Source organism: Drosophila miranda, chromosome 2 (genome assembly GCF_003369915.1).
Source record: "Drosophila miranda strain MSH22 chromosome 2, D.miranda_PacBio2.1, whole genome shotgun sequence".
In the NCBI taxonomy this organism is placed as follows: Eukaryota; Metazoa; Arthropoda; class Insecta; order Diptera; family Drosophilidae; genus Drosophila; species Drosophila miranda.
In genome coordinates this window covers 31,863,704-31,885,307 of record NC_046675.1, presented here as the reverse complement: position 1 = coordinate 31,885,307, position 21,604 = coordinate 31,863,704, and the positions used below count along the sequence as shown (strand labels likewise).

At 48.8% G+C, this 21,604-nt stretch overlaps 7 protein-coding genes across 9 annotated transcripts; 2 read left to right on the top strand and 5 right to left on the bottom strand.

Annotated features, from left to right (window-relative positions):
• Window positions 1–260: 260 nt before the first annotated feature.
• LOC117186915 (protein bag-of-marbles-like) lies at window positions 261–1,538 on the bottom strand. The gene is made up of 3 exons (XM_033388251.1): window positions 985–1,538; window positions 538–908; window positions 261–478 (listed from the first exon to the last, which is right to left on the bottom strand). The coding sequence occupies exons 1-3, from the start codon at window positions 1,419–1,421 to the stop codon at window positions 387–389; spliced, it is 900 nt and encodes a 299-aa protein (XP_033244142.1). The 5' UTR covers window positions 1,422–1,538; the 3' UTR covers window positions 261–386.
• A 719-nt stretch (window positions 1,539–2,257) lies between these two features.
• On the bottom strand, window positions 2,258–3,506 carry LOC117186914 (protein bag-of-marbles-like). Its single transcript, XM_033388250.1, has 3 exons — window positions 2,982–3,506; window positions 2,535–2,905; window positions 2,258–2,475 (listed from the first exon to the last, which is right to left on the bottom strand). Exons 1-3 carry the CDS (start codon window positions 3,416–3,418, stop codon window positions 2,384–2,386), a joined length of 900 nt encoding a protein of 299 aa, XP_033244141.1. The 5' UTR covers window positions 3,419–3,506; the 3' UTR covers window positions 2,258–2,383.
• A 748-nt stretch (window positions 3,507–4,254) lies between these two features.
• On the bottom strand, window positions 4,255–5,532 carry LOC117186913 (protein bag-of-marbles-like). The gene is made up of 3 exons (XM_033388249.1): window positions 4,979–5,532; window positions 4,532–4,902; window positions 4,255–4,472 (listed from the first exon to the last, which is right to left on the bottom strand). Exons 1-3 carry the CDS (start codon window positions 5,413–5,415, stop codon window positions 4,381–4,383), a joined length of 900 nt encoding a protein of 299 aa, XP_033244140.1. The 5' UTR covers window positions 5,416–5,532; the 3' UTR covers window positions 4,255–4,380.
• Window positions 5,533–6,185: 653 nt separating this feature from the next.
• LOC108156957 (40S ribosomal protein S27) lies at window positions 6,186–7,440 on the bottom strand. Of its 2 annotated transcripts, XR_001775152.2 has the most exons (4): window positions 7,344–7,440; window positions 6,706–6,925; window positions 6,547–6,632; window positions 6,186–6,478 (listed from the first exon to the last, which is right to left on the bottom strand). XR_001775152.2 is itself a non-coding variant. In XM_017288735.2 (3 exons), exons 1-3 carry the CDS (start codon window positions 7,347–7,349, stop codon window positions 6,604–6,606), a joined length of 255 nt encoding a protein of 84 aa, XP_017144224.1. In that variant the 5' UTR covers window positions 7,350–7,440; the 3' UTR covers window positions 6,186–6,603. The 2 variants fall into 2 exon arrangements, 1 of the variants encoding a protein (XP_017144224.1); XM_017288735.2 differs by having other exon boundaries at window positions 6,186–6,632.
• Window positions 7,441–7,479: 39 nt separating this feature from the next.
• On the top strand, window positions 7,480–8,695 carry LOC108156956 (nucleoporin Nup37). Its single transcript, XM_017288734.2, has 3 exons — window positions 7,480–7,710; window positions 7,769–8,177; window positions 8,244–8,695. The coding sequence occupies exons 1-3, from the start codon at window positions 7,567–7,569 to the stop codon at window positions 8,657–8,659; spliced, it is 969 nt and encodes a 322-aa protein (XP_017144223.1). The 5' UTR covers window positions 7,480–7,566; the 3' UTR covers window positions 8,660–8,695.
• A 780-nt stretch (window positions 8,696–9,475) lies between these two features.
• LOC108154963 (E3 SUMO-protein ligase RanBP2) lies at window positions 9,476–19,315 on the top strand. Of its 2 annotated transcripts, XM_033388247.1 has the most exons (7): window positions 9,476–9,828; window positions 10,170–13,311; window positions 13,801–16,967; window positions 17,033–17,876; window positions 17,939–18,612; window positions 18,646–18,808; window positions 18,879–19,315. In XM_033388247.1, the coding sequence occupies exons 1-7, from the start codon at window positions 9,757–9,759 to the stop codon at window positions 19,229–19,231; spliced, it is 8,415 nt and encodes a 2,804-aa protein (XP_033244138.1). In that variant the 5' UTR covers window positions 9,476–9,756; the 3' UTR covers window positions 19,232–19,315. The 2 variants fall into 2 exon arrangements, with proteins under 2 accessions (XP_033244138.1, XP_017140966.2); XM_017285477.2 differs by having other exon boundaries at window positions 9,477–9,828; window positions 17,939–18,808.
• LOC117186912 (transcription factor Ouib-like) lies at window positions 19,307–21,580 on the bottom strand. The gene is made up of 6 exons (XM_033388248.1): window positions 21,479–21,580; window positions 21,293–21,412; window positions 20,615–21,226; window positions 19,872–20,551; window positions 19,686–19,814; window positions 19,307–19,605 (listed from the first exon to the last, which is right to left on the bottom strand). The coding sequence occupies exons 3-6, from the start codon at window positions 20,726–20,728 to the stop codon at window positions 19,479–19,481; spliced, it is 1,050 nt and encodes a 349-aa protein (XP_033244139.1). The 5' UTR covers window positions 20,729–21,226; window positions 21,293–21,412; window positions 21,479–21,580; the 3' UTR covers window positions 19,307–19,478.
• Window positions 21,581–21,604: the final 24 nt, after the last annotated feature.

Here is a 21,604-nt window from a genome sequence, read left to right as displayed (position 1 = left end):
AATACGATGCGCGGCAATCGTTTGAAAATAAATTGTACGAGAATATGGACTACGAATATATGGAATAAACTGGACTGCGTCAGTGGCATCCAAGGAAGCACGATTTAAGAGAAAACTAGATAATATAATAAGTACCTCCCAAATGGGCCCCGCACTATCACACATCATAAACAACAAATACGCACAGGCAGGGCTCTCTTTTTCACGTTACCAACCACAAGATCGTTAATTCTTAAATTTACAAAGCACAATTAACCAAAGAAAGGTAGGAATTTGTATATTACAAGCTTTCTTTCTATTTTACAGCCACACAGTTCAATCCTTCTCCGTAGTTCAAACGTTTTGGTTGCGTCTACATGCCAGTTTAAAAACTACTTAGTTTAAAACTACTCCCAGTTAAACACATACACGCAGAGAAAGGCGGAGCGCAGCCACTCTCGCAGATTTATGAGCAAGTCCTCCAGTTTTTGGGCATTAGCTAAAATGAAAACTAGATGATTGATGTCTCTGATTAATGATGGATTGTATGGCACTTACAAATGGCTGCAGGTCCCAAGAACTTGCCATTGCGATGGCGCAACGTGGAGGTGGAGAACTGCTTGAACAACCTTAGGAAATTTAACGATCCCTTGATAAGTTTGTCGCCCTCCGAGTACTTTACATAGTCAAAGTGGCGATTGGCCTCCACCATGCGCCGCTGGCAGGCCAGAAAACGATCCGCCTTGCTGCACAGCACCTCCACCTGACAGCGCAGATTCAGGCTATAGGGCATGGTGCGCTTCTTGGGCAGATCAAACAGATAGTCCGATGGAAATGAGTTTTCGGGCCCGAAGCCCAGGTCCTGGTTCATGTGGTCATGCAGCGATTTAAAAAGATTCATCAAACGAACAACGGCATTGCGCTCCACGCTGTGGAAGGGAAGCAAACACACCACACATGAATATTGGAAGCACTGCATGGGTCGCCATTCAGCACTGCACTCACCAATCGCCACGTAGGCCAATTGAACGCATCATCGGAGTCAGTTGTGCCACATTGAATTGAGTCTCCCTTTGCAGCTGCTGCTGCCTCTGCTGCTGGCGATGCTGCTGCCACTGACCAGAAGTGGCAGCACCCGACCACCACACCGACCTTGACTTCTTTCGATAGCGCCCGTTCACAATTGGCTTCTCGTGGTCGCGGGCCCTCTTGGTCAAAGCGTGGCACCCGTAGCCGTGGAACTGAAAGTGAGGAGCATTTTCCAAATTCAATTTTTTTAAATTGGCCTGCAGTTCGGCCAGCACGATGTGCGAGGTGCTTCCCGAGGAATTTCCAGCACGAGGCTCCGGCTCCGGCGGGTTCTCATTGGTTTCCAGCAAAGAGCACAGTTTTGAATCAATTTCCATGAAATTCTCTTTCAGAATCTTGTATTCGAAGTTCATATTTTTATCAAAAACTTTTGCGCTTAGAAATTGCAGTCTCGAGAATTGTTTTTGTGCGAAAAAGGCGCGGAGCCAAGCTGTCTGGAGATTTTTGACGCCGCCGCGCAGTCTGGCTTTTAAGTGAACGTCACGATTGGGCGCCAATTGCACGAACTGCTATCGATAGTAGTGTGAATCGATAGCAACTATCGAGTGCGTCGTAGTAATCGATCGTATCCGGGCGTTAGGATTCAAATTTGAATATTTTAGCCGGATTATTGATGAATCAAATTTCTACAAGGTTGTAGTGCTGGTAAATAGGTATCCGTTATGATTCCGTCTTTATATCCTATTTCATTTAATTAACATTAAGATTAATGTCTCAGACTGACATGTTTTAGACCCATTTAGGCATATGATTAGTGTACTGTGTATGTATATAACGATCTCAAAACTGCAAAATATAGTTTCTGCTTTTCCCAGGATCCCATTGTCGCAGGGGAATTGTGACGACGAAAAATCCCTCCACTAAGAGAGGATATCCAACGACGAAAAAGAGAGCAAGTCCCACCAAACGGCTATCCATACTATCGACTAAATACGATGCGCGGCAATCGTTTGAAAATAAATTGTACGAGAATATGGACTACGAATATATGGAATAAACTGGACTGCGTCAGTGGCATCCAAGGAAGCACGATTTAAGAGAAAACTAGATAATATAATAAGTACCTCCCAAATGGGCCCCGCACTATCACACATCATAAACAACAAATACGCACAGGCAGGGCTCTCTTTTTTACGTTACCAACCACAAGATCGTTAATTCTTTAATTTACAAAGCACAATTAACCAAAGAAAGGTAGGAATTTGTATATTACAAGCTTTCTTTCTATTTTACAGCCACACAGTTCAATCCTTCTCCGTAGTTCAAACGTTTTGGTTGCGTCTACATGCCAGTTTAAAAACTACTTAGTTTAAAACTACTCCCAGTTAAACACATACACGCAGAGAAAGGCGGAGCGCAGCCACTCTCGCAGATTTATGAGCAAGTCCTCCAGTTTTTGGGCATTAGCTAAAATGAAAACTAGATGATTGATGTCTCTGATTAATGATGGATTGTATGGCACTTACAAATGGCTGCAGGTCCCAAGAACTTGCCATTGCGATGGCGCAACGTGGAGGTGGAGAACTGCTTGAACAACCTTAGGAAATTTAACGATCCCTTGATAAGTTTGTCGCCCTCCGAGTACTTTACATAGTCAAAGTGGCGATTGGCCTCCACCATGCGCCGCTGGCAGGCCAGAAAACGATCCGCCTTGCTGCACAGCACCTCCACCTGACAGCGCAGATTCAGGCTATAGGGCATGGTGCGCTTCTTGGGCAGATCAAACAGATAGTCCGATGGAAATGAGTTTTCGGGCCCGAAGCCCAGGTCCTGGTTCATGTGGTCATGCAGCGATTTAAAAAGATTCATCAAACGAACAACGGCATTGCGCTCCACGCTGTGGAAGGGAAGCAAACACACCACACATGAATATTGGAAGCACTGCATGGGTCGCCATTCAGCACTGCACTCACCAATCGCCACGTAGGCCAATTGAACGCATCATCGGAGTCAGTTGGGCCACATTGAATTGAGTCTCCCTTTGCAGCTGCTGCTGCCTCTGCTGCTGGCGATGCTGCTGCCACTGACCAGAAGTGGCAGCACCCGACCACCACACCGACCTTGACTTCTTTCGATAGCGCCCGTTCACAATTGGCTTCTCGTGGTCGCGGGCCCTCTTGGTCAAAGCGTGGCACCCGTAGCCGTGGAACTGAAAGTGAGGAGCATTTTCCAAATTCAATTTTTTTAAATTGGCCTGCAGTTCGGCCAGCACGATGTGCGAGGTGCTTCCCGAGGAATTTCCAGCACGAGGCTCCGGCTCCGGCGGGTTCTCATTGGTTTCCAGCAAAGAGCACAGTTTTGAATCAATTTCCATGAAATTCTCTTTCAGAATCTTGTATTCGAAGTTCATATTTTTATCAAAAACTTTTGCGCTTAGAAATTGCAGTCTCGAGAATTGTTTTTGTGCGAAAAAGGCGCGGAGCCAAGCTGTCTGGAGATTTTTGAAGCCGCCGCGCAGTCTGGCTTTTAAGTGAACGTCACGATTGGGCGCCAATTGCACGAACTGCTATCGATAGTAGTGTGCATCGATAGCAACTATCGAGTGCGTCGTAGTAATCGATCGTATCCGGGCGTTAGGATTCAAATTTGAATATTTTAGCCGGATTATTGATGAATCAAATTTCTACAAGGTTGTAGTGCTGGTAAATAGGTATCCGTTATGATTCCGTCTTTATATCCTATTTCATTTAATTAACATTAAGATTAATGTCTCAGACTGACATGTTTTAGACCCATTTAGGCATATGATTAGTGTACTGTGTATGTATATAACGATCTCAAAACTGCAAAATATAGTTTCTGCTTTTCCCAGGATCCCATTGTCGCAGGGGAATTGTGACGACGAAAAATCCCTCCACTAAGAGAGGATATCCAACGACGAAAAAGAGAGCAAGTCCCACCAAACGGCTATCGATACTATCGACTAAATACGATGCGCGGCAATCGTTTGAAAATAAATTGTACGAGAATATGGACTACGAATATATGGAATAAACTGGACTGCGTCAGTGGCATCCAGGGAAGCACGATTTAAGAGAAAACTAGATAATATAATAAGTACCTCCCAAATAAGCCCCGCACTATCACACATCATAAACAACAAATACGCACAGGCAGGGCTCTCTTTTTCACGTTACCAACCACAAGATCGTTAATTCTTAAATTTACAAAGCACAATTAACCAAAGAAAGGTAGGAATTTGTATATTACAAGCTTTCTTTCTATTTTACAGCCACACAGTTCAATCCTTCTCCGTAGTTCAAACGTTTTGGTTGCGTCTACATGCCAGTTTAAAAACTACTTAGTTTAAAACTACTCCCAGTTAAACACATACACGCAGAGAAAGGCGGAGCGCAGCCACTCTCGCAGATTTATGAGCAAGTCCTCCAGTTTTTGGGCATTAGCTAAAATGAAAACTAGACGATTGATGTCTCTGATTAATGATGGATTGTATGGCACTTACAAATGGCTGCAGGTCCCAAGAACTTGCCATTGCGATGGCGCAACGTGGAGGTGGAGAACTGCTTGAACAACCTTAGGAAATTTAACGATCCCTTGATAAGTTTGTCGCCCTCCGAGTACTTTACATAGTCAAAGTGGCGATTGGCCTCCACCATGCGCCGCTGGCAGGCCAGAAAACGATCCGCCTTGCTGCACAGCACCTCCACCTGACAGCGCAGATTCAGGCTATAGGGCATGGTGCGCTTCTTGGGCAGATCAAACAGATAGTCCGATGGAAATGAGTTTTCGGGCCCGAAGCCCAGGTCCTGGTTCATGTGGTCATGCAGCGATTTAAAAAGATTCATCAAACGAACAACGGCATTGCGCTCCACGCTGTGGAAGGGAAGCAAACACACCACACATGAATATTGGAAGCACTGCATGGGTCGCCATTCAGCACTGCACTCACCAATCGCCACGTAGGCCAATTGAACGCATCATCGGAGTCAGTTGTGCCACATTGAATTGAGTCTCCCTTTGCAGCTGCTGCTGCCTCTGCTGCTGGCGATGCTGCTGCCACTGACCAGAAGTGGCAGCACCCGACCACCACACCGACCTTGACTTCTTTCGATAGCGCCCGTTCACAATTGGCTTCTCGTGGTCGCGGGCCCTCTTGGTCAAAGCGTGGCACCCGTAGCCGTGGAACTGAAAGTGAGGAGCATTTTCCAAATTCAATTTTTTTAAATTGTCCTGCAGTTCGGCCAGCACGATGTGCGAGGTGCTTCCCGAGGAATTTCCAGCACGAGGCTCTGGCTCCGGCGGGTTCTCATTGGTTTCCAGCAAAGAGCACAGTTTTGAATCAATTTCCATGAAATTCTCTTTCAGAATCTTGTATTCGAAGTTCATATTTTTATCAAAAACTTTTGCGCTTAGAAATTGCAGTCTCGAGAATTGTTTTTGTGCGAAAAAGGCGCGGAGCCAAGCTGTCTGGAGATTTTTGACGCCGCCGCGCAGTCTGGCTTTTAAGTGAACGTCACGATTGGGCGCCAATTGCACGAACTGCTATCGATAGTAGTGTGAATCGATAGCAACTATCGAGTGCGTCGTAGTAATCGATCGTATCCGGGCGTTAGGATTCAAATTTGAATATTTTAGCCGGATTATTGATGAATCAAATTTCTACAAGGTTGTAGTGCTGGTAAATAGGTATCCGCTATGATTCCGTCTTTATATCCTATTTCATTTAATTAACATTAAGATTAATGTCTCAGACTGACATGTTTTAGACCCATTTAGGCATATGATTAGTGTACTGTGTATGTATATAACGATCTCAAAACTGCAAAATATAGTTTCTGCTTTTCCCAGGATCCCATTGTCGCAGGGGAATTGTGACGACGAAAAATCCCTCCACTAAGAGAGGATATCCAACGACGAAAAAGAGAGCAAGTCCCACCAAACGGCTATCGATACTATCGACTAAATACGATGCGCGGCAATCGTTTGAAAATAAATTGTACGAGAATATGGACTACGAATATATGGAATAAACTGGACTGCGTCAGTGGCATCCAGGGAAGCACGATTTAAGAGAAAACTAGATAATATAATAAGTACCTCCCAAATGGGCCCCGCACTATCACACATCATAAACAACAAATACGCACAGGCAGGGCTCTCTTTTTCACGTTACCAACCACAAGATCGTTAATTCTTTAATTTACAAAGCACAATGAACCAAAGAAAGGTAGGAATTTGTATATTACAAGCTTTCTTTCTATTTTACAGCCACACAGTTCAATCCTTCTCCGTAGTTCAAACGTTTTGGTTGCGTCTACATGCCAGTTTAAAAACTACTTAATATAAAAATTGTCGCTGCTCCGGCTGCTTGCGGCTTTTATTCTGTTTGGTGGCTCGCCTTTCAGGCTTCGCTTCTCACAAATCAATCCCTTGGGAACAGCGGCGGCGTCTAGAAAAGCGATGTGGTACACATTGTCGAATGAAAGAGTTGATGAATTTTTCGTGTGGATTCTTTACGTTTTAGTTTTTATTAAAAAATTAATAATTTGTGGTTCATCCAAGAAGAGTACCATTTTACTGTGGCTTCCTGCGGAACGAGCAGCCTGAAACGAACAATGAAACAATTTAGTTATGGACCCAAGTGGGAGCTCATGGGCAATGGGGTCCGGTTCTTACCTTCTGTCAGCTTGGCACGTCCTCCAGTTGGCTGGCACAGGATAGTGGCGCAGCCAGCGCAGACCACGACGCCCTGTGCATGGCTGAACACAGTTGTGATTCTGTAGCAGCCAGGGCATTTCACGTCCATGAAGTACGAGTTCGGGTGCTGGACCAGACGCTTCAGCTTGTGCTTGCGTTTCTCCTCAGCGGGCAGAGGGTGCAGTAAATCTTTTGCTAGCTGAAAGTGGACACAATCATATGGTATGGTCAATTCTCGCATCAACAAAATTCATTCGTACAAGAACAACAGAAATTCGCAAATGCCATTTTTCTAGGTTAAGTTGAATGAATTGACACGAATTGTGTTGGCAACAGTCACAATTTCATGCAAAATCGCAAAATCCGTATCATTTCACAATTGTTTGCAACTTCTTGGGCGCATGCCACGCGTGGGGACAACACCAATACACGGCAAGAAGCTGGTCAGACGTTCGAAGTTTCCGAGACTGTTTTTGGGGTGGCATCTGCGATTTTCACACAAAACACACATTTCTTGAGCACTAGACACTGTGGCGGTTCGCTCTGCATGCTTCTTGCAATGCCAGTTGCGGGTTTTCTTTGTTTAAAACCATTTTTTAGATTCATTTGACACCCACCGGCATGTTTTTTCTTTCACAGCTAACACGGAAAAGGAAGTAGTGTAATTCGCAGCTAGCTTACCTCGGCAGAAAAAGCACTAAAATATGCCGATTTTCAGTGATTTTAGTGCTGTAAAACACCGTTATGGTGAGGAATGGCGTTAGGGTAAAATTTTGTGCGAGGCAGGCACCGGCTTTTTTTTATTGCATTTATTCGATTAAACTATATAAATAAGAAGAAATGCGAACTGTTTCAGGACCCGATCACGCCATAGACTTGAATGAGCAGATTCAATGCTACGAAATATGCGCAAATGACTTTGCCTACAACCTGATCGCTGTGGCTCTGGAAAGGCGCATCTGCTTGATTGTGGTTGGACTGCCGGCAAGTATACTCAGTGCATTGACTAAATATTGAATTAAATCGAAGCTTGTAACTGTAGGAGGAGAGCGGCGAGTTCTTGTGGCATCATCTGCAGGACTTGGAGCTGGGTGATAGCGATGGACGCTTCGTCAGCGCCATCACATTCTCTCCGGACACTTCTCTGAACAGCACTCCCAACAATGTGACATTTTGCGCCGCCCTTGGCACTGACATGAAGATATTTCGCACGGATGTAGATCGGTACAACACGTTCGACACCCTGAAGGGACACACCGACTACGTGAACGACATATCCTGGGTGTGCGAAGGAGAATTTCTGGCCTCGGTCAGCGATGACTTTACATGCCGGTTCTGGAGCACCGCCGCAGAGGCGGAGAACGTCATCACCTTCTGCCTATCCTCGGCGGGAATGTCGATCAAGAGCCATCCGGATGATAACGAAAAGGTGCTAGTTGCCGAAAAGAGAGGTGCGTTTGAAGCCAATTGATTCACTGATGGACCAACTGATGTTAAGCCAACTCGCCAACTTTCAGGTATCATCCATCTCTATAACGTAAGGCAGAAGCAGACCGTTCTGTCCGTGGAATCTCCAAAGTTTCCCCTGATGTCCGCCGACTGGGCCCAGAGCAATCGCCTGTTTGTCTCTGCTCTGGCGGGAGGCGATGTCATCACCTGGGACCTTAATCGTCCATTTGTACCCGCCGACGTCAAGCAGATCCATGAGGACGGCGGCCGCGTGGTTCGCTTTTCTGCCGGGAGCTCAGAAGCGATTCTGGCCAGCATCGGACGACCGGGTCTTACGCTCAAAGTTTTTGGAGCAAAATCTACTGTGCCGCTGCTTGTAGCCGGTTTAAAAACGTACGCAGGATTGGCCTGGCATCAGAGGCTGCCGTACATAAGTGCGGCGTCGGACAGGAAATTGCTTTTCTGGAAAGTGCAAATGAAGTGAATTCTAACAAATAAAATTACAAAAATTGTCCTTTAATACTTATTATTTTAATATTCCACGGAATATCAAAATCGAGGAATATTATCCTCCGATTATCCTCTTTCGTTTTGACCTAATTCGCTAAAACCTTTTTTACGCAAAATCCAATAAAAGCAATCATTTAGAATAAGCCAGTTATGTGGACAAAGCTGAGAGATCTAGTAATATTCGACGGAAGATCAAAAACCAGGAATTCGTCGTAATAACCGGATGACAACAATGATTCCCGGCAACACTCATTTTCATAACCTAGGGAAAAGGATATAGAATAGAGAAAATGTTTGTCATCTCATGCTCCAATTAATGTAAAATTTAGTCTCTGTTTTAAAGCTGTTTCAACGATATTTTTCAGTTTAGTGTCTTCCTACAGAGACCAAGAATAGGTATAAGGAGATATATATTTGAAAGATAATAATCATATGCTTTAATATGTCTAAAACCTATCAATTTTTAAAACAGTTCGGAAATCAGCACCTTCATATTAAATGTATACGCACATCATGTGTTAAAATACCAGCAACATTGCGACTGTTTTTTTCGTTGAAGTATTTTGTTTAAACCTTGATTTAGTCAAAATAAAATAAACGCAAGGACTAAAAACTAGCCAGTTAAGTAGAAAATTGATACATCAACGGACTAAAACTAAGGGGGCAGGGCTAAACGTCAATATAGCTAGTAATATTCGACGGAATATCAAAAACGAGGAATATGTAAAATACAACTTGAATTTGTCAGTATATTTATGGTATATTTTGAAAATGAGACCGTTTTTTCTGGTATTTACACACTGGTTCCGGTCTTTTGCAGTGCTGGCGGCGTCAAGCATTTTTCTTTAAATATAAATTAAGCAATATATACGAGTTGATTTGAACAGGAAACCAGTGAAGCGTGTTAATCTTGGAATTGCCGAGCTAGAAGTGATCATATTTTCTGGTTTTGGAAAGTTCCTGCTTGAGCAAACGTTGTTGAACCGAGCTAGTTAAAAGCAAAGCGCAAGACACATTTTAGCAAGACGTGAAAAGTTTGCCATTTGAAGGGAGATAACCAATACATAAGATATGTGGACCACTAGGAAGGAGGTGGACGAGCAAGTCCACAAAATACTTGGCAAATTGCCGCCCGGACAGTTGGTAATTATGCATTGGAATTTCTTTCTGCAAATGTTGCGAAATAGTCGGCGCCGTGCCGCCATTGGCGCCATGTATGTGTAGAGATGTTTGAGTGTGTTGCGAGTGTGTGCGTGCGGCGTCAATTCGGGGCGGCCCGGGGCCCGTGTATACCCGCAAAGGGATGCATCTTTCAAATGAAAATTGCGCGCTTTTCTATCACATGTCATTGTGCACAGATATAATATTAATTTCCCAAAGAGCTTCTATAATGTTTGGCCCCGTATGATTGATGCATTTGAAAAGTTAGGTTAGGCGACATTTGTCTTTAACTCTTTTTTATTTTTTTTTTCGCACACTTTTAGCGCGATGTCAAGGGTATGGCGGTGGCCCGTATGTACTATAAGATACAGGAATACCCGAAAGCTATTGAATACCTCAACAGCTATCTGAAGGTGAAGGAAGAGGCCAATGCCCACAAATTGATTGCCGCCTGCTACACGATGCGCAAGAATCCCGACCGGAAGCTGGCCCTGGAGCATTACCAGCGCTGCATCCAGCTGAATCCCAAGCAGATCGAAGTGATCAACGCTGCCTGCCAATTGCTGCTGGACGACAACAACAGCAGCAGCCTCTTCAGCGTCGAGTGCGCCAAGTTTTGGCTGGACATGGCCGGTGGCATACAATTGAATGAAAGCGAACTGATGTTCCAGTTGCGCGTTAAGATGAAACTTCACGAGAGCACCAATGGAGGAGGAGGCGGGGGCGATGGGGCGCTGCGCGACATCACAGCGGCCAACTCTGAGATAAACGCGCTCGAGGACATCATGCTCAGGGAGCTGCAGGCGCGGCCACACGACGTACAGGTAAAGGTGCGTCTCATGCGCTGCTATCTGGAGAAAAAGAAACTGGAGGAGGCCTTCAACTATGCCTTCAGGGTGGAGCTGGACGAGAAGACATTCCCCAGTCAGTGCTTGGATTGGTATGAAATCATCTGGACCACAGTCACCAAGCTGGAGCAGGGCAAGGACCTCAAGAAGTGGGGCCAGCGCTTCTGGCAGCTAGCGCTCCACATCCTCGACCGCCTCGTGCAACTTAGCCTGGAGTCGGGCAAGAGTATGCCCGAATGCAGCAACTATTTGTTTCGGCTCGACCAGTACTTGCACAAGTTCAACATGGAGAAGCCGTCGTCCTCCTCCGATCCATTTCAACCAAAGATGCAGCAATCCTGCGTGGATCACTACTCGGGCCAGGTGCTGCTCCATGCGGTGGCAATCGTCTTCAAGCGGGAGCTCGTGAGCAACCACAACAAGTGGATAAAGGGCCTGAAGAGCGTGCTGCCGCTCCTGCTGCTGGGCTACCAGTCGAAGCCGCTGCAGGATAACTTTTCCGAGCCCTGGATGAAGCACTGCGATGCCGATCAGAAGAAGCTCCTGCAGCAGTGGCGCCTCCAGGGTGCCTTCCGTTGCGCCCAATTGGGAAGGACTCTGTTCGGCTGCCTCGAACCCGCCAAGTCCCATGACATGGACCAGAAGGAGAACATCTCCTCAGGCCAAAACAGTGGCTATCAGCCAATGATTGGATTGTTTGAGGACTCCGAGAAGCTGCTGGCCTGCGCCCGCCTCCAGTGGCAGGACAAGAACTGGCGTCGCCAGCTCTTCCCGGTTCTCTTCTGCCAACCCGAACACAAACTGAAGGAGAACACCTCGCATCTCGTGCGCAACCCCAAGCTGGAGGAACCTCTGTACGAATGGCCTGCGGAGGCGGACATCGAGTCCTATGAGCGGCAAGCCCTGCTCCTGCAGCCCCAGTCGCTGGCGCAACATGTGTACCTGGCCCTGGGCGCCAGCGAGACTCTTGGAAGTGCTCCACGAGTACTCTTCTACGAGGGACTGCGCCACGATGTGACGCAAGACTTGAGCTTCTGCGGCCTGGAGTCGCTCTCGCAGTTGGACATTGATTTATTCCTCTATGCGACGGTCATCCAGACCCACAGCCGATTGGCCGGCCAGCGGGAGAGCTACGACAGATGCAATCTGGGGAATTTCAGTGCCTCGGCACGGCCCCACATGATGCCGTATGCCAATGTGATCAGCCAATTGGCCACGCCCGAGCAGAGAAGCTGGTGGGATCTGGTCCTGCGCTTGCACAAGAATCAAGTGCCCGAATGCAGCCGGGGCGAGCAACGAGCCCAGATCCAGATGGGGCTGGAGGCGGTACGCGGTGTCAATGGCGCCAAAGCGGACACCATCATACTCTTGAAGCTGGGGGCCATTCTCTGCTCGCGCGAGGATCGAGATGTGCTCGAGCGTCGCATCGACACCCTGTACAAGCAGGCCTTCAACATGCTGCGTCGCGAACAGCACCACGGGGCAGCCGTAAATGAGCATTATGCTCGATTCTTCAAGCTCGCTTCGGCCGCCAGCTCTGCCACTTATGAGGAACGTCAGCGCCTGGCCGACGACGCCATCTTGTACTTCAGCTCGAAGATGTTCAAGACGCATCAGTATCAGCAGTACATCGACGAGGTGCGCGGCCTGAACCTCCCAATGGCCGTCTACATGCAGGCCGAGGCGTATCGCAAGCTGGAGTCCTCCTGTCAAATCAACAGAGAGGCCAAAGCGCGCTATTGGGAGCGCCGCAGGGACTGTCTGCAGCAGGCACAGCAGTTGCTCCGTGGCCATACGAAGCATCCGCTGTGCGTGATGATCAGCGGCGAGCTAAGGAGCTGCGAAGACGATCGCTGTGAGACGAGCTACGATGTCTATGGCTCGCCGGATAATCACAACAATTCGTCCAGCTACGAGGATGCCGAGGACGCCGAGAATGGGGATTTCTATGCGACTGCTTCGCTCAGCCTCAACCGTTCTCGACGACATGGGGAACCGCCGGCTGCTGCCCTCCCGAGGGGTACACCAGTGTGGGGTACGCCAGGCGGTCCGGCCACAGCGGGCACACCGCTGGCCTCCAATGCAAAATTCAATCAGCTGGAGGATACGGTCAAGCAGACGAACAAGTCCCTGTGCCAGTTCAAGGACGATGTGAGCACTGGTCTCGAGGATATGCGTCAGGAGATGAAGAACCTCACCGAAAAGTTAACCGGTCTCGAGGATATGATCAAGAAAATGAAGATCACACACAGGGATACGCCCACCCGGGATGTGGACGCGGCCACGGCTCTCGGTCTTGATGATCTCTTCATCATTGAGGAGCTCGATGCACAGCAACAGCAGCAGCAGCAGAACCAGGCGGCGGCTGTCGCAGCAGCAGCGGCACTGCAACATCAACAGGTGTTGGCTTCGAACTATGGAGTACCCAATCCCAATCCCGGGGGCTTTTTCAATGGCGTACCAGCCGTACCCTCGCCACAGGATCGAATCCTGCAGGGCACCTATGGTAGTCAATTGTTCAACCAGAATCAGCTATACAATTACTATGCGGCCCAGGCGCAGCAGTATATGCGCACTCCACCGGCACCTGGATCGTTGCCGCCACTAAATATATTTGGTAAGTTGTACAATTCTGCATTTTATCATCAGTTTTAGAGCATTCAATTGCAGAATAATAATCATTTCATGTAAGTTCCTGAAAAAGCTATGACACTCTTAGAGCAGTCTGGTAGAAAACTCTTAAAACTTAACGTTGCCGCTCCTCACAGCTGTAAAAGCTGTCCGCTTTTACACTCGGTAATTTGTGTTTGAAGAGACACCTATAGCTGTTTGCAATATAACTCTCAATCTTTGATCAGCCACTCTTAAGGTCTCTGCTTTGAAACATGAAATCTCTCTCAGCTGTTCAAGCTGGCTCTCTCTCTGCTATGACACACTTAAAACTGTCGGCTATGCAACTCTTAGAGCTCTCTGCTATGAAAGCTGTTCCAAAAAATCGAATAAGTTGAAGTTTAACATCAAAATCAACAACCATTCCTGCCTGTACAAAAAAACCAGAATATATTTTTTAAAATTTTTCTAACCATAATACAAATGTTCTCTGCAGGCCCACAGAATCCAAACTTTGCTGGAATACCAGGTATATTCCCACCGGCACCTGCCGTGCCACCGCCAAGATCCTACCTGGAGCCCTCTGGAAACTTTGGGCAAACGCCTCCCAGTCTGATTCAACAACAGGCCCCAGTCCAAGCAGCAGCAGTCGCAGCACTGCCACCAGCGGCAGCAGCAGCAGCTCCTCCACTTCTTCTGGCTGAACCTCCCAAGCCTCCAACGGATGCAGTGCGTCGGCAACTTGTGTCTCCTGGAGGTAGATGCATCAGTCCATTGTCACCATTGTCTCCAGAGTATCCGGTGGTTAAAGCCCCACCATCCACTGTTGCCGCACCGGCCATTCCATCCCTGTTCAATCGCGCTCTGAACAACCAGCCCGTGGAGAAGGAGCCACCGGCCAATGTGGTCATCACCAGCTCCGATCCGCTGCCCAAACCTGCCACAGTCGCTGGCGTCCAGCCGACGCTCAGTGTGACGATCCCGGCACAGCATATCAAGCCCAGTCTGGTGCAGAACACAGAACAGCAACCACAGCAACAGCCACAGCCAGCAACAACGTTCGGTGCTCTGCCAGCGACTGTCCTAACAGCTGCTGAGACACCATCCTCCAGCGGAGTCTTCAATTTCAGCTTTGGCACCAGCCAGGCGGAGAGTCCGTTCTCCTTCAAGACGCAGGTGGCCAGGGCCGCGGCCGAAAAGCAAAAGGAGCAGGAAGCCGAAAAAGCCCAGGCCCTACTCAACGAGAGTGCCAAGAGTACCACGAGTGAATCGAACAAGAGTGCGGGCGCCGCAGATGCCTCCCTGGAGCATGACTACGATCCGCGACCGGACTTCCAGCCGATCATAGCGTTACCCGATGAGATTGAAGTGCGCACCGGCGAGGAGGAAGAGAAGGTCAAGTTCTGCTATCGTGCAAAGCTCTTCCGCCTGGTGTCGCTAGAGTGGAAGGAGCGAGGCATTGGCAACATTAAGATCCTCAAGAACCCGGCCACCGGCGTCTCGCGCATCCTCATGCGACGCGAGCAGACGTACAAGGTCTGTGCCAATCACAAAATCAATCGCGATGTTTCCTTGACCACACCCCTAGGGGACACGGAGCATAAGTCATTCATTTGGGCGGCCAACGACTTTGCCGATGAGGTAATGGTTCCCGAGATGTTCCTCGTGCGATTCAAGTCCCCCGACACGGCCAAAGAATTCCACGATGCCTACGCATTGGCCTGTCTGGAGGATAGCAAGGCAGCTATAACCAAGGAAGTCACTGTCCCAGTCCCCGCAGTGCCCAAGGCAGCCCCAGCTGCAGCTGCAGCTGCTGTCAAAGATGTGACCAAGAGCTTTGTGACCAGCACACCAGCCACCAATTCATCGTTCGGCAAATCCTTCGAGCCGACAAACATGAAGCTCTCGGAATCGCTAGCCGCTCTGGCTGCTCCAGCCCCCGCCAACCCTATCTCGTCGACGGTAGTGGCCAAATCTCTGTTTGGAGGACAGCTGCCTGCAGCTTTTGCTTCTACAGCTGTGGCATCGACTCCGACGGCAACCGCAGCACCGACAGTGCCGCCGTTTGCCAGCTTTAGCTTTGGCCAGAAGGGAGCAGGGCCAACGGCTTCGCCGTTCGGCAATCTGTCCTTTGGTAGCCTGTCGTTTGGCAGCGTCTCGGCCGTCAACAATAATGAAAACAGCAACAACAGCACGCTGTTTACCACGGCACTGATTAAGGACACCACCCTACAGGGAGAGCAGCAGCAGCAGCAGGAGACCGAAGCCGATGCCGAAGCCGAGGATGAGTACGAGCCGACGGCACAGTTTGCCCCAGTGATCCCCCTGCCCGAAATGGTGAAGGAGATCACGGGAGAGGAGGACGAGGACGTGCTGTTCGAGCATCGGGCCAAGTTGTTGCGGTATTGCAAGGAAACGAGCGAGTGGAAGGAGCGCGGCCAGGGAGTCATGAAGATACTGCGCAACAAGCAGGATGCCAGCAAGGTGCGCCTCGTGATGCGTCGCGAGAAGGTGCACAAGACGTGCTGCAACCAACGGCTGCTGCCAGAGACCACATTCAAGTATCTGGTCAAATCCACCACGGCCCTAACCTGGGCGGCCCAGGACTTTGCCGATCAGGAGCTGTCCGAAGCAACGCTGTGCATCCGATTCAAGAAACCCGAGACATGCAAGGAGTTCCTAGATGCGGTGCTAAAGGCACAAAAGGAAATTACATCCTCCTCCACCAGCAAGAAGGATCAGTTGGAAAAGAAGACTGTAGCAACAGCAACAGCAGCAGCAGCAGTTCCCAGCAAAGGCTTTGGCGATGCCTTCAAGCCCAAGGCTGGCAGCTGGAGCTGCGAGGCCTGCTACACGAGCAATGGCCACGAGCAGCTGTATTGCCTCTCGTGCGAGGGTCCCAAAGATGCGACAGTGCCGCCCAAGCAGTCATCAGGCTTGGATCAATCGAATGCTCTCAATCTGTCGACCAGCAGTGCGAGCAAGTTCTCATTTGGCTTTTCCCCCGCAACAGCAGCGGCAGCACCACAAGCACCAGCAGCTAACCTTTCTTCGGGCTTCAGTTTTGGAGCCAAGGCAACGGAGAAACCAGCAGCAGCAGCTGCTGCTCCAGTGGCAGCCTCATCATCAGCTCCTGCCAAATTGCCTGCACCCGCATTGACGTCAGGATTTGGCGATGCATTCAAGCCCAAGGCTGGAAGCTGGTCCTGCGGAAGTTGCTATCTGAACAACACGGGAGATTCCCTCTACTGCAGTGCCTGTGAGGCGCCCAAGGATGACACAGTGCCCAAGAAGGAGAGCAACGCCCTAGGGTCGTCGGGTATCGTGTTGCCGGCAACCACAAAGTTTAATTTCGGCTTTGGAGCAGCTCCAGCTCCAGCTCCAGCTGCTGCAACACCAGCTGTTCCGGATGGAGGAGTAGAGGCACCCAAGAGCGTCTTTGGATCTGCCAGCTTCAGTTTTGTGCCCAAAACGTCGGCGCCGGTAGCAAGTCTTGCGGCTACCCTGGGATCGGGCACCTTTAGCTTCACGATGCCAAAGCCCGCCCAGCAGCAGCCCAAGAATTCCGACGGGGGAGGCGATGATAACGCGGAGGACGATTACGAGCCGGAGGAGGAGGAGAACCAGGCGTATTTTGCGCCAGTAATCCCATTGCCGGATAAGGTAAGATAAGGCGATTAACTGATGAATGTTTCCGACTAATACTAATCCAAATGTGTGCCTTTCAGGTCGATGTCAAGACTGGGGAGGAGGACGAGGAGGTGCTGTATGTGCAGCGGGCGAAACTGTATCGCCTCACGGACGAGTGGCGGGAGCGTGGCGTGGGCAATGTGAAGATACTGCGCCACAAGCAGACGGCGAAGCTACGAGTGCTGATGCGACGCGAGTCGGTCTTCAAGGTGTGCCTCAACCACGCCCTCAACTCGAGTGTGGCCTACAAGCCCAAGGACGAGCGGTCCTGGCTGTTTGTCGTGAACGACTACAGCGAGGGCGAATCCGTCAACGAGCGGTTCACGTTGCGCTTTAAGAACAAGGACATTGCCGGTAACTTCTTGAAGGTCGTAAATAGCGCTTTGGATGGCACCGCCATGGCCATCGTTGAGGAGCAAAACACATCTGCGACTCCTTCAACTGGCGACAGCTCCTCCACATTGATTTCCCAGGAGGCCAAAGCCCTGGCCGATAAAATGCAACTGGACAGTGAATTCTTTACGGGATCGGACTGCACAGGCTGTGTGGGATGCGATCCAGACAAGTTTGTCTGGTCAAACCAGACTTCAACCTCAACCACAACCGTTGTCGATGATGTGGACCCACCTCTGCCCATGTACTTGCCAGCCCTTAAGCTACCGCCTGCCGCAGAGCCCGCTGCTCAATCTCAGCCAGCAACTCCTCAGTTGGGAGACTCCATCATTAGAGCCAGTTCCCTGGCGAGCGCCAACAGCGGCAGTTTTGGCGGCTTTGGCCAGGCAGTGTCTGCCAATTCTACGGCGGCTCCTGCTCATGTTGCGGCCAGCAAGCCAGAGGAGAAGAAATCAACGAATGCATTCGTTTTTGGCACCACAGCAACAGGTAAGTCTTGAAAACTATGTCCAGCACTACCTACAGATATGCATACGTGCAAATTTTCACAGAAAAACCAGTCTTCGGCCAGACTACAAACCTGTTTGGTGGCGCCAAACCTCAGCAGCAGTCGATCTTCAGCAACGCCCAGGGCAATGTTTTGGGTTCAATTTTTGGCAGCGGCGTTGCAGAGTCCAAGGATCAGAGTGCCAAATCCATATTTGGAGGAGTCGGCACCACTCCCGACGCCCCGAAATCCATTTTCGGAGGAACAGGCAAAGTGGAGCCTGTGGCGGCGGCGCCCAAGACTATTTTCGGAGGAACAAATACATCGGTGTTTGGCAGTGGATCGTCTGGCTATGTTTTTGGTAGTGGTGTCGCCACGGATGCTCCCGCTTTTGGCAAAAACGCCCAAAGCATCTCGCTTGGTGATCTGGGAAAGCAAGTCACACCCACAGCCCAAAATGCTGACAAAGAAACGGGAGAGAACAACACCCCCAAGTCGGTATTCTCTCTGGCTTTTGGTGATACAAAGGAGGCTTCCTCGCCTGCTACCCCTGCTGGTGCTGTGCCAAATACCCATTTCGCGGATCTGGCTGGTGCCGATGATTTTGCCAGCTTGTCCGCAAAGAGTCCGGGCGTACCCATTGGCTTCAACAAGTCGTCCGGTAGCGGGGGCTTCTACAATCTCACGCACCAGAACGACTTTAAAAACTTCCAATCGCCGGCCCCGCTAAAGGGCGATGACCACAACACGTCGGGGGCGGATGGCGATGGGGACGCCACAAACGATGATAACTACGATCCCTACTATGAGCCAATAGTTAGTCTGCCCGATGAGATCGTTGTGAAGACGGGAGAGGAGGATGAGATTAAGCTGTTTGGCGAGCGTTCGCGGCTCTACCGCTTCGATACGCATACAAAAGAATGGAAGGAGCGAGGTAGGTTTCGACACACTTGAACATACAACATTCTCGGATCATTATTAAAATACTCCTCCTCTTTGTGCAGGAACGGGTGAGCTGAAGATCTTGGTGCATCCACAACTGCAGTCCTACCGCCTGCTCATGCGACAGGAGCAGGTGCCCAAGGTGTTGCTCAACATGAAGATCGGCGCCAGCTTGAAGATGAGCCATTTGAATGAACAGAAGAAGAGCTTTTCGTGGTGCGGCCTCAACTATGCCGCCGACGCGGAGGGAAAGACGACAACGGTGGGAGTTGTTGAGCAGTTGGCCTGCCGGTTCGGTAAGCAAGAAATAGCGGATCAGTTCTTGAAGATGGTCAACCAATGCATACAGCGCGCCAGCGAGGCAGCAGAGCACGAACAGGATCAGGATCAGGAAACCTCCGAGACTGAGGATTAAACACTCGCGTTACATAACAGAGTTTATAAGATAGTTATTTCGTAATCTGTTAAATAAAATCATCATTTTCATTCATTAATGTAAGCAAATTTTGTTTGCGACATTCCACATGCTCGTGATTTTTACTATAGCATGAGGTTACAGCTTAAACTGCATGGATAAAATGTCCATTACTCCTGCTCCGCTTGAACAGAACTTAAAGCTGCAATCGATCGCAGTTTAACGTAATTAGTTTTAGTGAAACATTTCAGTTGGTATCCAATATTTCGGGCTCGGTATTTGTTCTCTCTTCAGTCTTCTTTTTATGCGTTTTCGAACGAAAATGAGTTCTTAGGTTGGACATTCGATAGAAGGCCACATCGCAGATCTCGCAGCTATTGGAAGTGGGATGCAATAAAATGAGGATTAACTATATATTTGGGTGCAAGTAGAAGTAGAAGTTGGATTGCCTTACCGAAATGGACGATCGCCAGAGTGCACGACTTCGTGCTTCCTCAAGTTGCTCATGCTGTTGCACCTATGATTGCAAAAGTTGCATGCATACGGCTTATCAGTCCTTTCTGTCTTGAGCCCCTCGTGAGTCCTGAATAGCAACAGAATCGTGAGGGTCTGTCTTTTTGGAAATTATTGAATGGATTACCTCTGATGGCGATAGCGTTTATTGCTGCACACAAAGCGTTCATCACAGTACTTGCAGGCGTACGGCGCCTCTCTTCTGTGCTTCACGCGGATGTGCATCTTCAACAGAAACTGGCTGTACACCTTGTGGCTGCACTCCGGGCACTGAAACTTCCTTACACCCGTGTGGCGCACCAAATGCAGATTCAGATTTCCCTTGTCGTTAAAGTGCTTGCCGCATTGATCGCAAATATAGTTTTGATTAACTCGATTCTGGCGCTTTCTTCTCTTTCTCTCGGCCTCCATGGCGGCGGGGGGCTTCGCAATTACCTCAATTGACGGAACTGGTGCTGCAACTGGGGAATGCGCTGTGTCCACCGAGGGGCTGTCGCAAGAATTGTGTCGAGAGGAATGTTTACTGGGAATTTCCTTGTCTTGAGATCTGGTCGTAGCTTCGATTGTTATTCCAACCACGGGCTTGGCATCTGAAAGTTGATCTTCCTCTTCACGTTTTATATCATTCCCCAGGGGATCGTCTAGATCCCTTTTCAGGTCAACATCATCCGACGGAGCCACCTCGCTTCTGCCCAGCGTCAGCACATTGTGAGTCCTGATGCATCGCTCGCGGAACAGCATGGCGGTGTTCAGATCCATTTGGCAGATCTGGCATATATTCCTGGGCATATCCAGCTGGTCAGTGATCTGCCAAAAGTAGAGGCTATAGGCAAAGACCGGCCAGAAAACAATCAGGAGAGACCCACTTACCCAGATGCCAGTCAGAAACGATATCTTCCTCACAATATCGTTGTCCCCTTCAAACAGATTTGTTGCATTTAGGCTGTACACTGTCTCGCCGCAGGTTCGACACCGCAGCGACATTTTGGGCGCCCAATTTACCCTCCAAGCAATAAAGTTGTATTCAATTTGTGTTTTTAAGATTTGTAAATATGCCCATTTTATGTGAATGCCTGTTGCATTGACCGCGTGGCATGGTGACTGGCAAGCGCGGGCGCCATAATTAAATAGGGAAAAAAGGATAACTACACAATCATTTGCTCATGGCTTGTATATATGTGATGCTAATTATGTGAACATAGAAACATTAAATTTGTTTAGATGCCCATTAATGACCTGCCCGCTTATTATAATTGCGTTGTTTTTACGGCAAAGCAAAAGACTACGCAATTTGGCGCCAAGAAAAGTAGTAGATTGTTTTATTCATTAATAATAGACTCGGTGAAATCAAAATCAATTTCATTGTCTGTTTCTTCGTACTCGCAGGCATCATATATGCTCGCCCTAGTGCGATGGTACTTGGTCAAATAATGACCTCTCAGAAATATGGCCTCCTTGAACTCCTTGTCGCAAATTTCGCAGCTGCAAAAGATTAATTTTTGAGTCAGTTTTGATTAATTTCTATAGTTTTGTAAGTTAGAAACCCACTAATGTTTGCCGTTTCCTCCTCCTTTATGTAGCAATGCGTGCTTTGTCAGGCCCACTTTGCTCACAAATCGTTTGCTGCACAAATTGCACACGTATGGCAGATCGTTTGAATGGTACCTCCTGTGCGACCAGAAAAAGGATTATTGGAGTGGAAAACATCATATATGTGTATAAGGCAGTGCTTACCGCTCATGCCGGCATCGACTGTGTAATATTCGACGCTTGTCGTGCCTTCTTGTATTTTAATTACCCACGGCTAACTCCCAAAATTACAGCATAAAACTAGGCCGAAAAAAAATTCGAGTTGAAGAT

Excerpts from the sequence above, each read along its gene's own strand:
- LOC117186915 (XM_033388251.1), bottom strand. The coding sequence starts at position 1,421 with ATGAACTTCGAATACAAGATTCTGAAAGAGAATTTCATGGAAATTGAT. Across the intron at positions 909-984 it reads ATTGGCCTACGTGGCGATTG|CGTGGAGCGCAATGCCGTTG; the intron begins GTGAGTGCAGTG and ends TCCCTTCCACAG. Across the intron at positions 479-537 it reads CTTGGGACCTGCAGCCATTT|CTAATGCCCAAAAACTGGAG; the intron begins GTAAGTGCCATA and ends TTTTCATTTTAG.
- LOC117186914 (XM_033388250.1), bottom strand. The coding sequence starts at position 3,418 with ATGAACTTCGAATACAAGATTCTGAAAGAGAATTTCATGGAAATTGAT. Across the intron at positions 2,906-2,981 it reads ATTGGCCTACGTGGCGATTG|CGTGGAGCGCAATGCCGTTG; the intron begins GTGAGTGCAGTG and ends TCCCTTCCACAG. Across the intron at positions 2,476-2,534 it reads CTTGGGACCTGCAGCCATTT|CTAATGCCCAAAAACTGGAG; the intron begins GTAAGTGCCATA and ends TTTTCATTTTAG.
- LOC117186913 (XM_033388249.1), bottom strand. The coding sequence starts at position 5,415 with ATGAACTTCGAATACAAGATTCTGAAAGAGAATTTCATGGAAATTGAT. Across the intron at positions 4,903-4,978 it reads ATTGGCCTACGTGGCGATTG|CGTGGAGCGCAATGCCGTTG; the intron begins GTGAGTGCAGTG and ends TCCCTTCCACAG. Across the intron at positions 4,473-4,531 it reads CTTGGGACCTGCAGCCATTT|CTAATGCCCAAAAACTGGAG; the intron begins GTAAGTGCCATA and ends TTTTCATTTTAG.
- LOC108156957 (XM_017288735.2), bottom strand. Across the intron at positions 6,633-6,705 it reads ACGTGCCAAGCTGACAGAAG|GCTGCTCGTTCCGCAGGAAG; the intron begins GTAAGAACCGGA and ends TGTTCGTTTCAG.
- LOC108156956 (XM_017288734.2), top strand. The coding sequence starts at position 7,567 with ATGCGAACTGTTTCAGGACCCGATCACGCCATAGACTTGAATGAGCAG. Across the intron at positions 7,711-7,768 it reads TGATTGTGGTTGGACTGCCG|GAGGAGAGCGGCGAGTTCTT; the intron begins GCAAGTATACTC and ends TTGTAACTGTAG. Across the intron at positions 8,178-8,243 it reads GCTAGTTGCCGAAAAGAGAG|GTATCATCCATCTCTATAAC; the intron begins GTGCGTTTGAAG and ends GCCAACTTTCAG.
- LOC108154963 (XM_017285477.2), top strand. The coding sequence starts at position 9,757 with ATGTGGACCACTAGGAAGGAGGTGGACGAGCAAGTCCACAAAATACTT. Across the intron at positions 16,968-17,032 it reads TAATCCCATTGCCGGATAAG|GTCGATGTCAAGACTGGGGA; the intron begins GTAAGATAAGGC and ends TGTGCCTTTCAG. Across the intron at positions 17,877-17,938 it reads TTTTGGCACCACAGCAACAG|AAAAACCAGTCTTCGGCCAG; the intron begins GTAAGTCTTGAA and ends AAATTTTCACAG.
- LOC117186912 (XM_033388248.1), bottom strand. The coding sequence starts at position 20,728 with ATGTCGCTGCGGTGTCGAACCTGCGGCGAGACAGTGTACAGCCTAAAT. Across the intron at positions 19,815-19,871 it reads AAACGCTATCGCCATCAGAG|GACTCACGAGGGGCTCAAGA; the intron begins GTAATCCATTCA and ends GTTGCTATTCAG. Across the intron at positions 19,606-19,685 it reads TCTGGCGATCGTCCATTTCG|CTGCGAGATCTGCGATGTGG; the intron begins GTAAGGCAATCC and ends CACTTCCAATAG.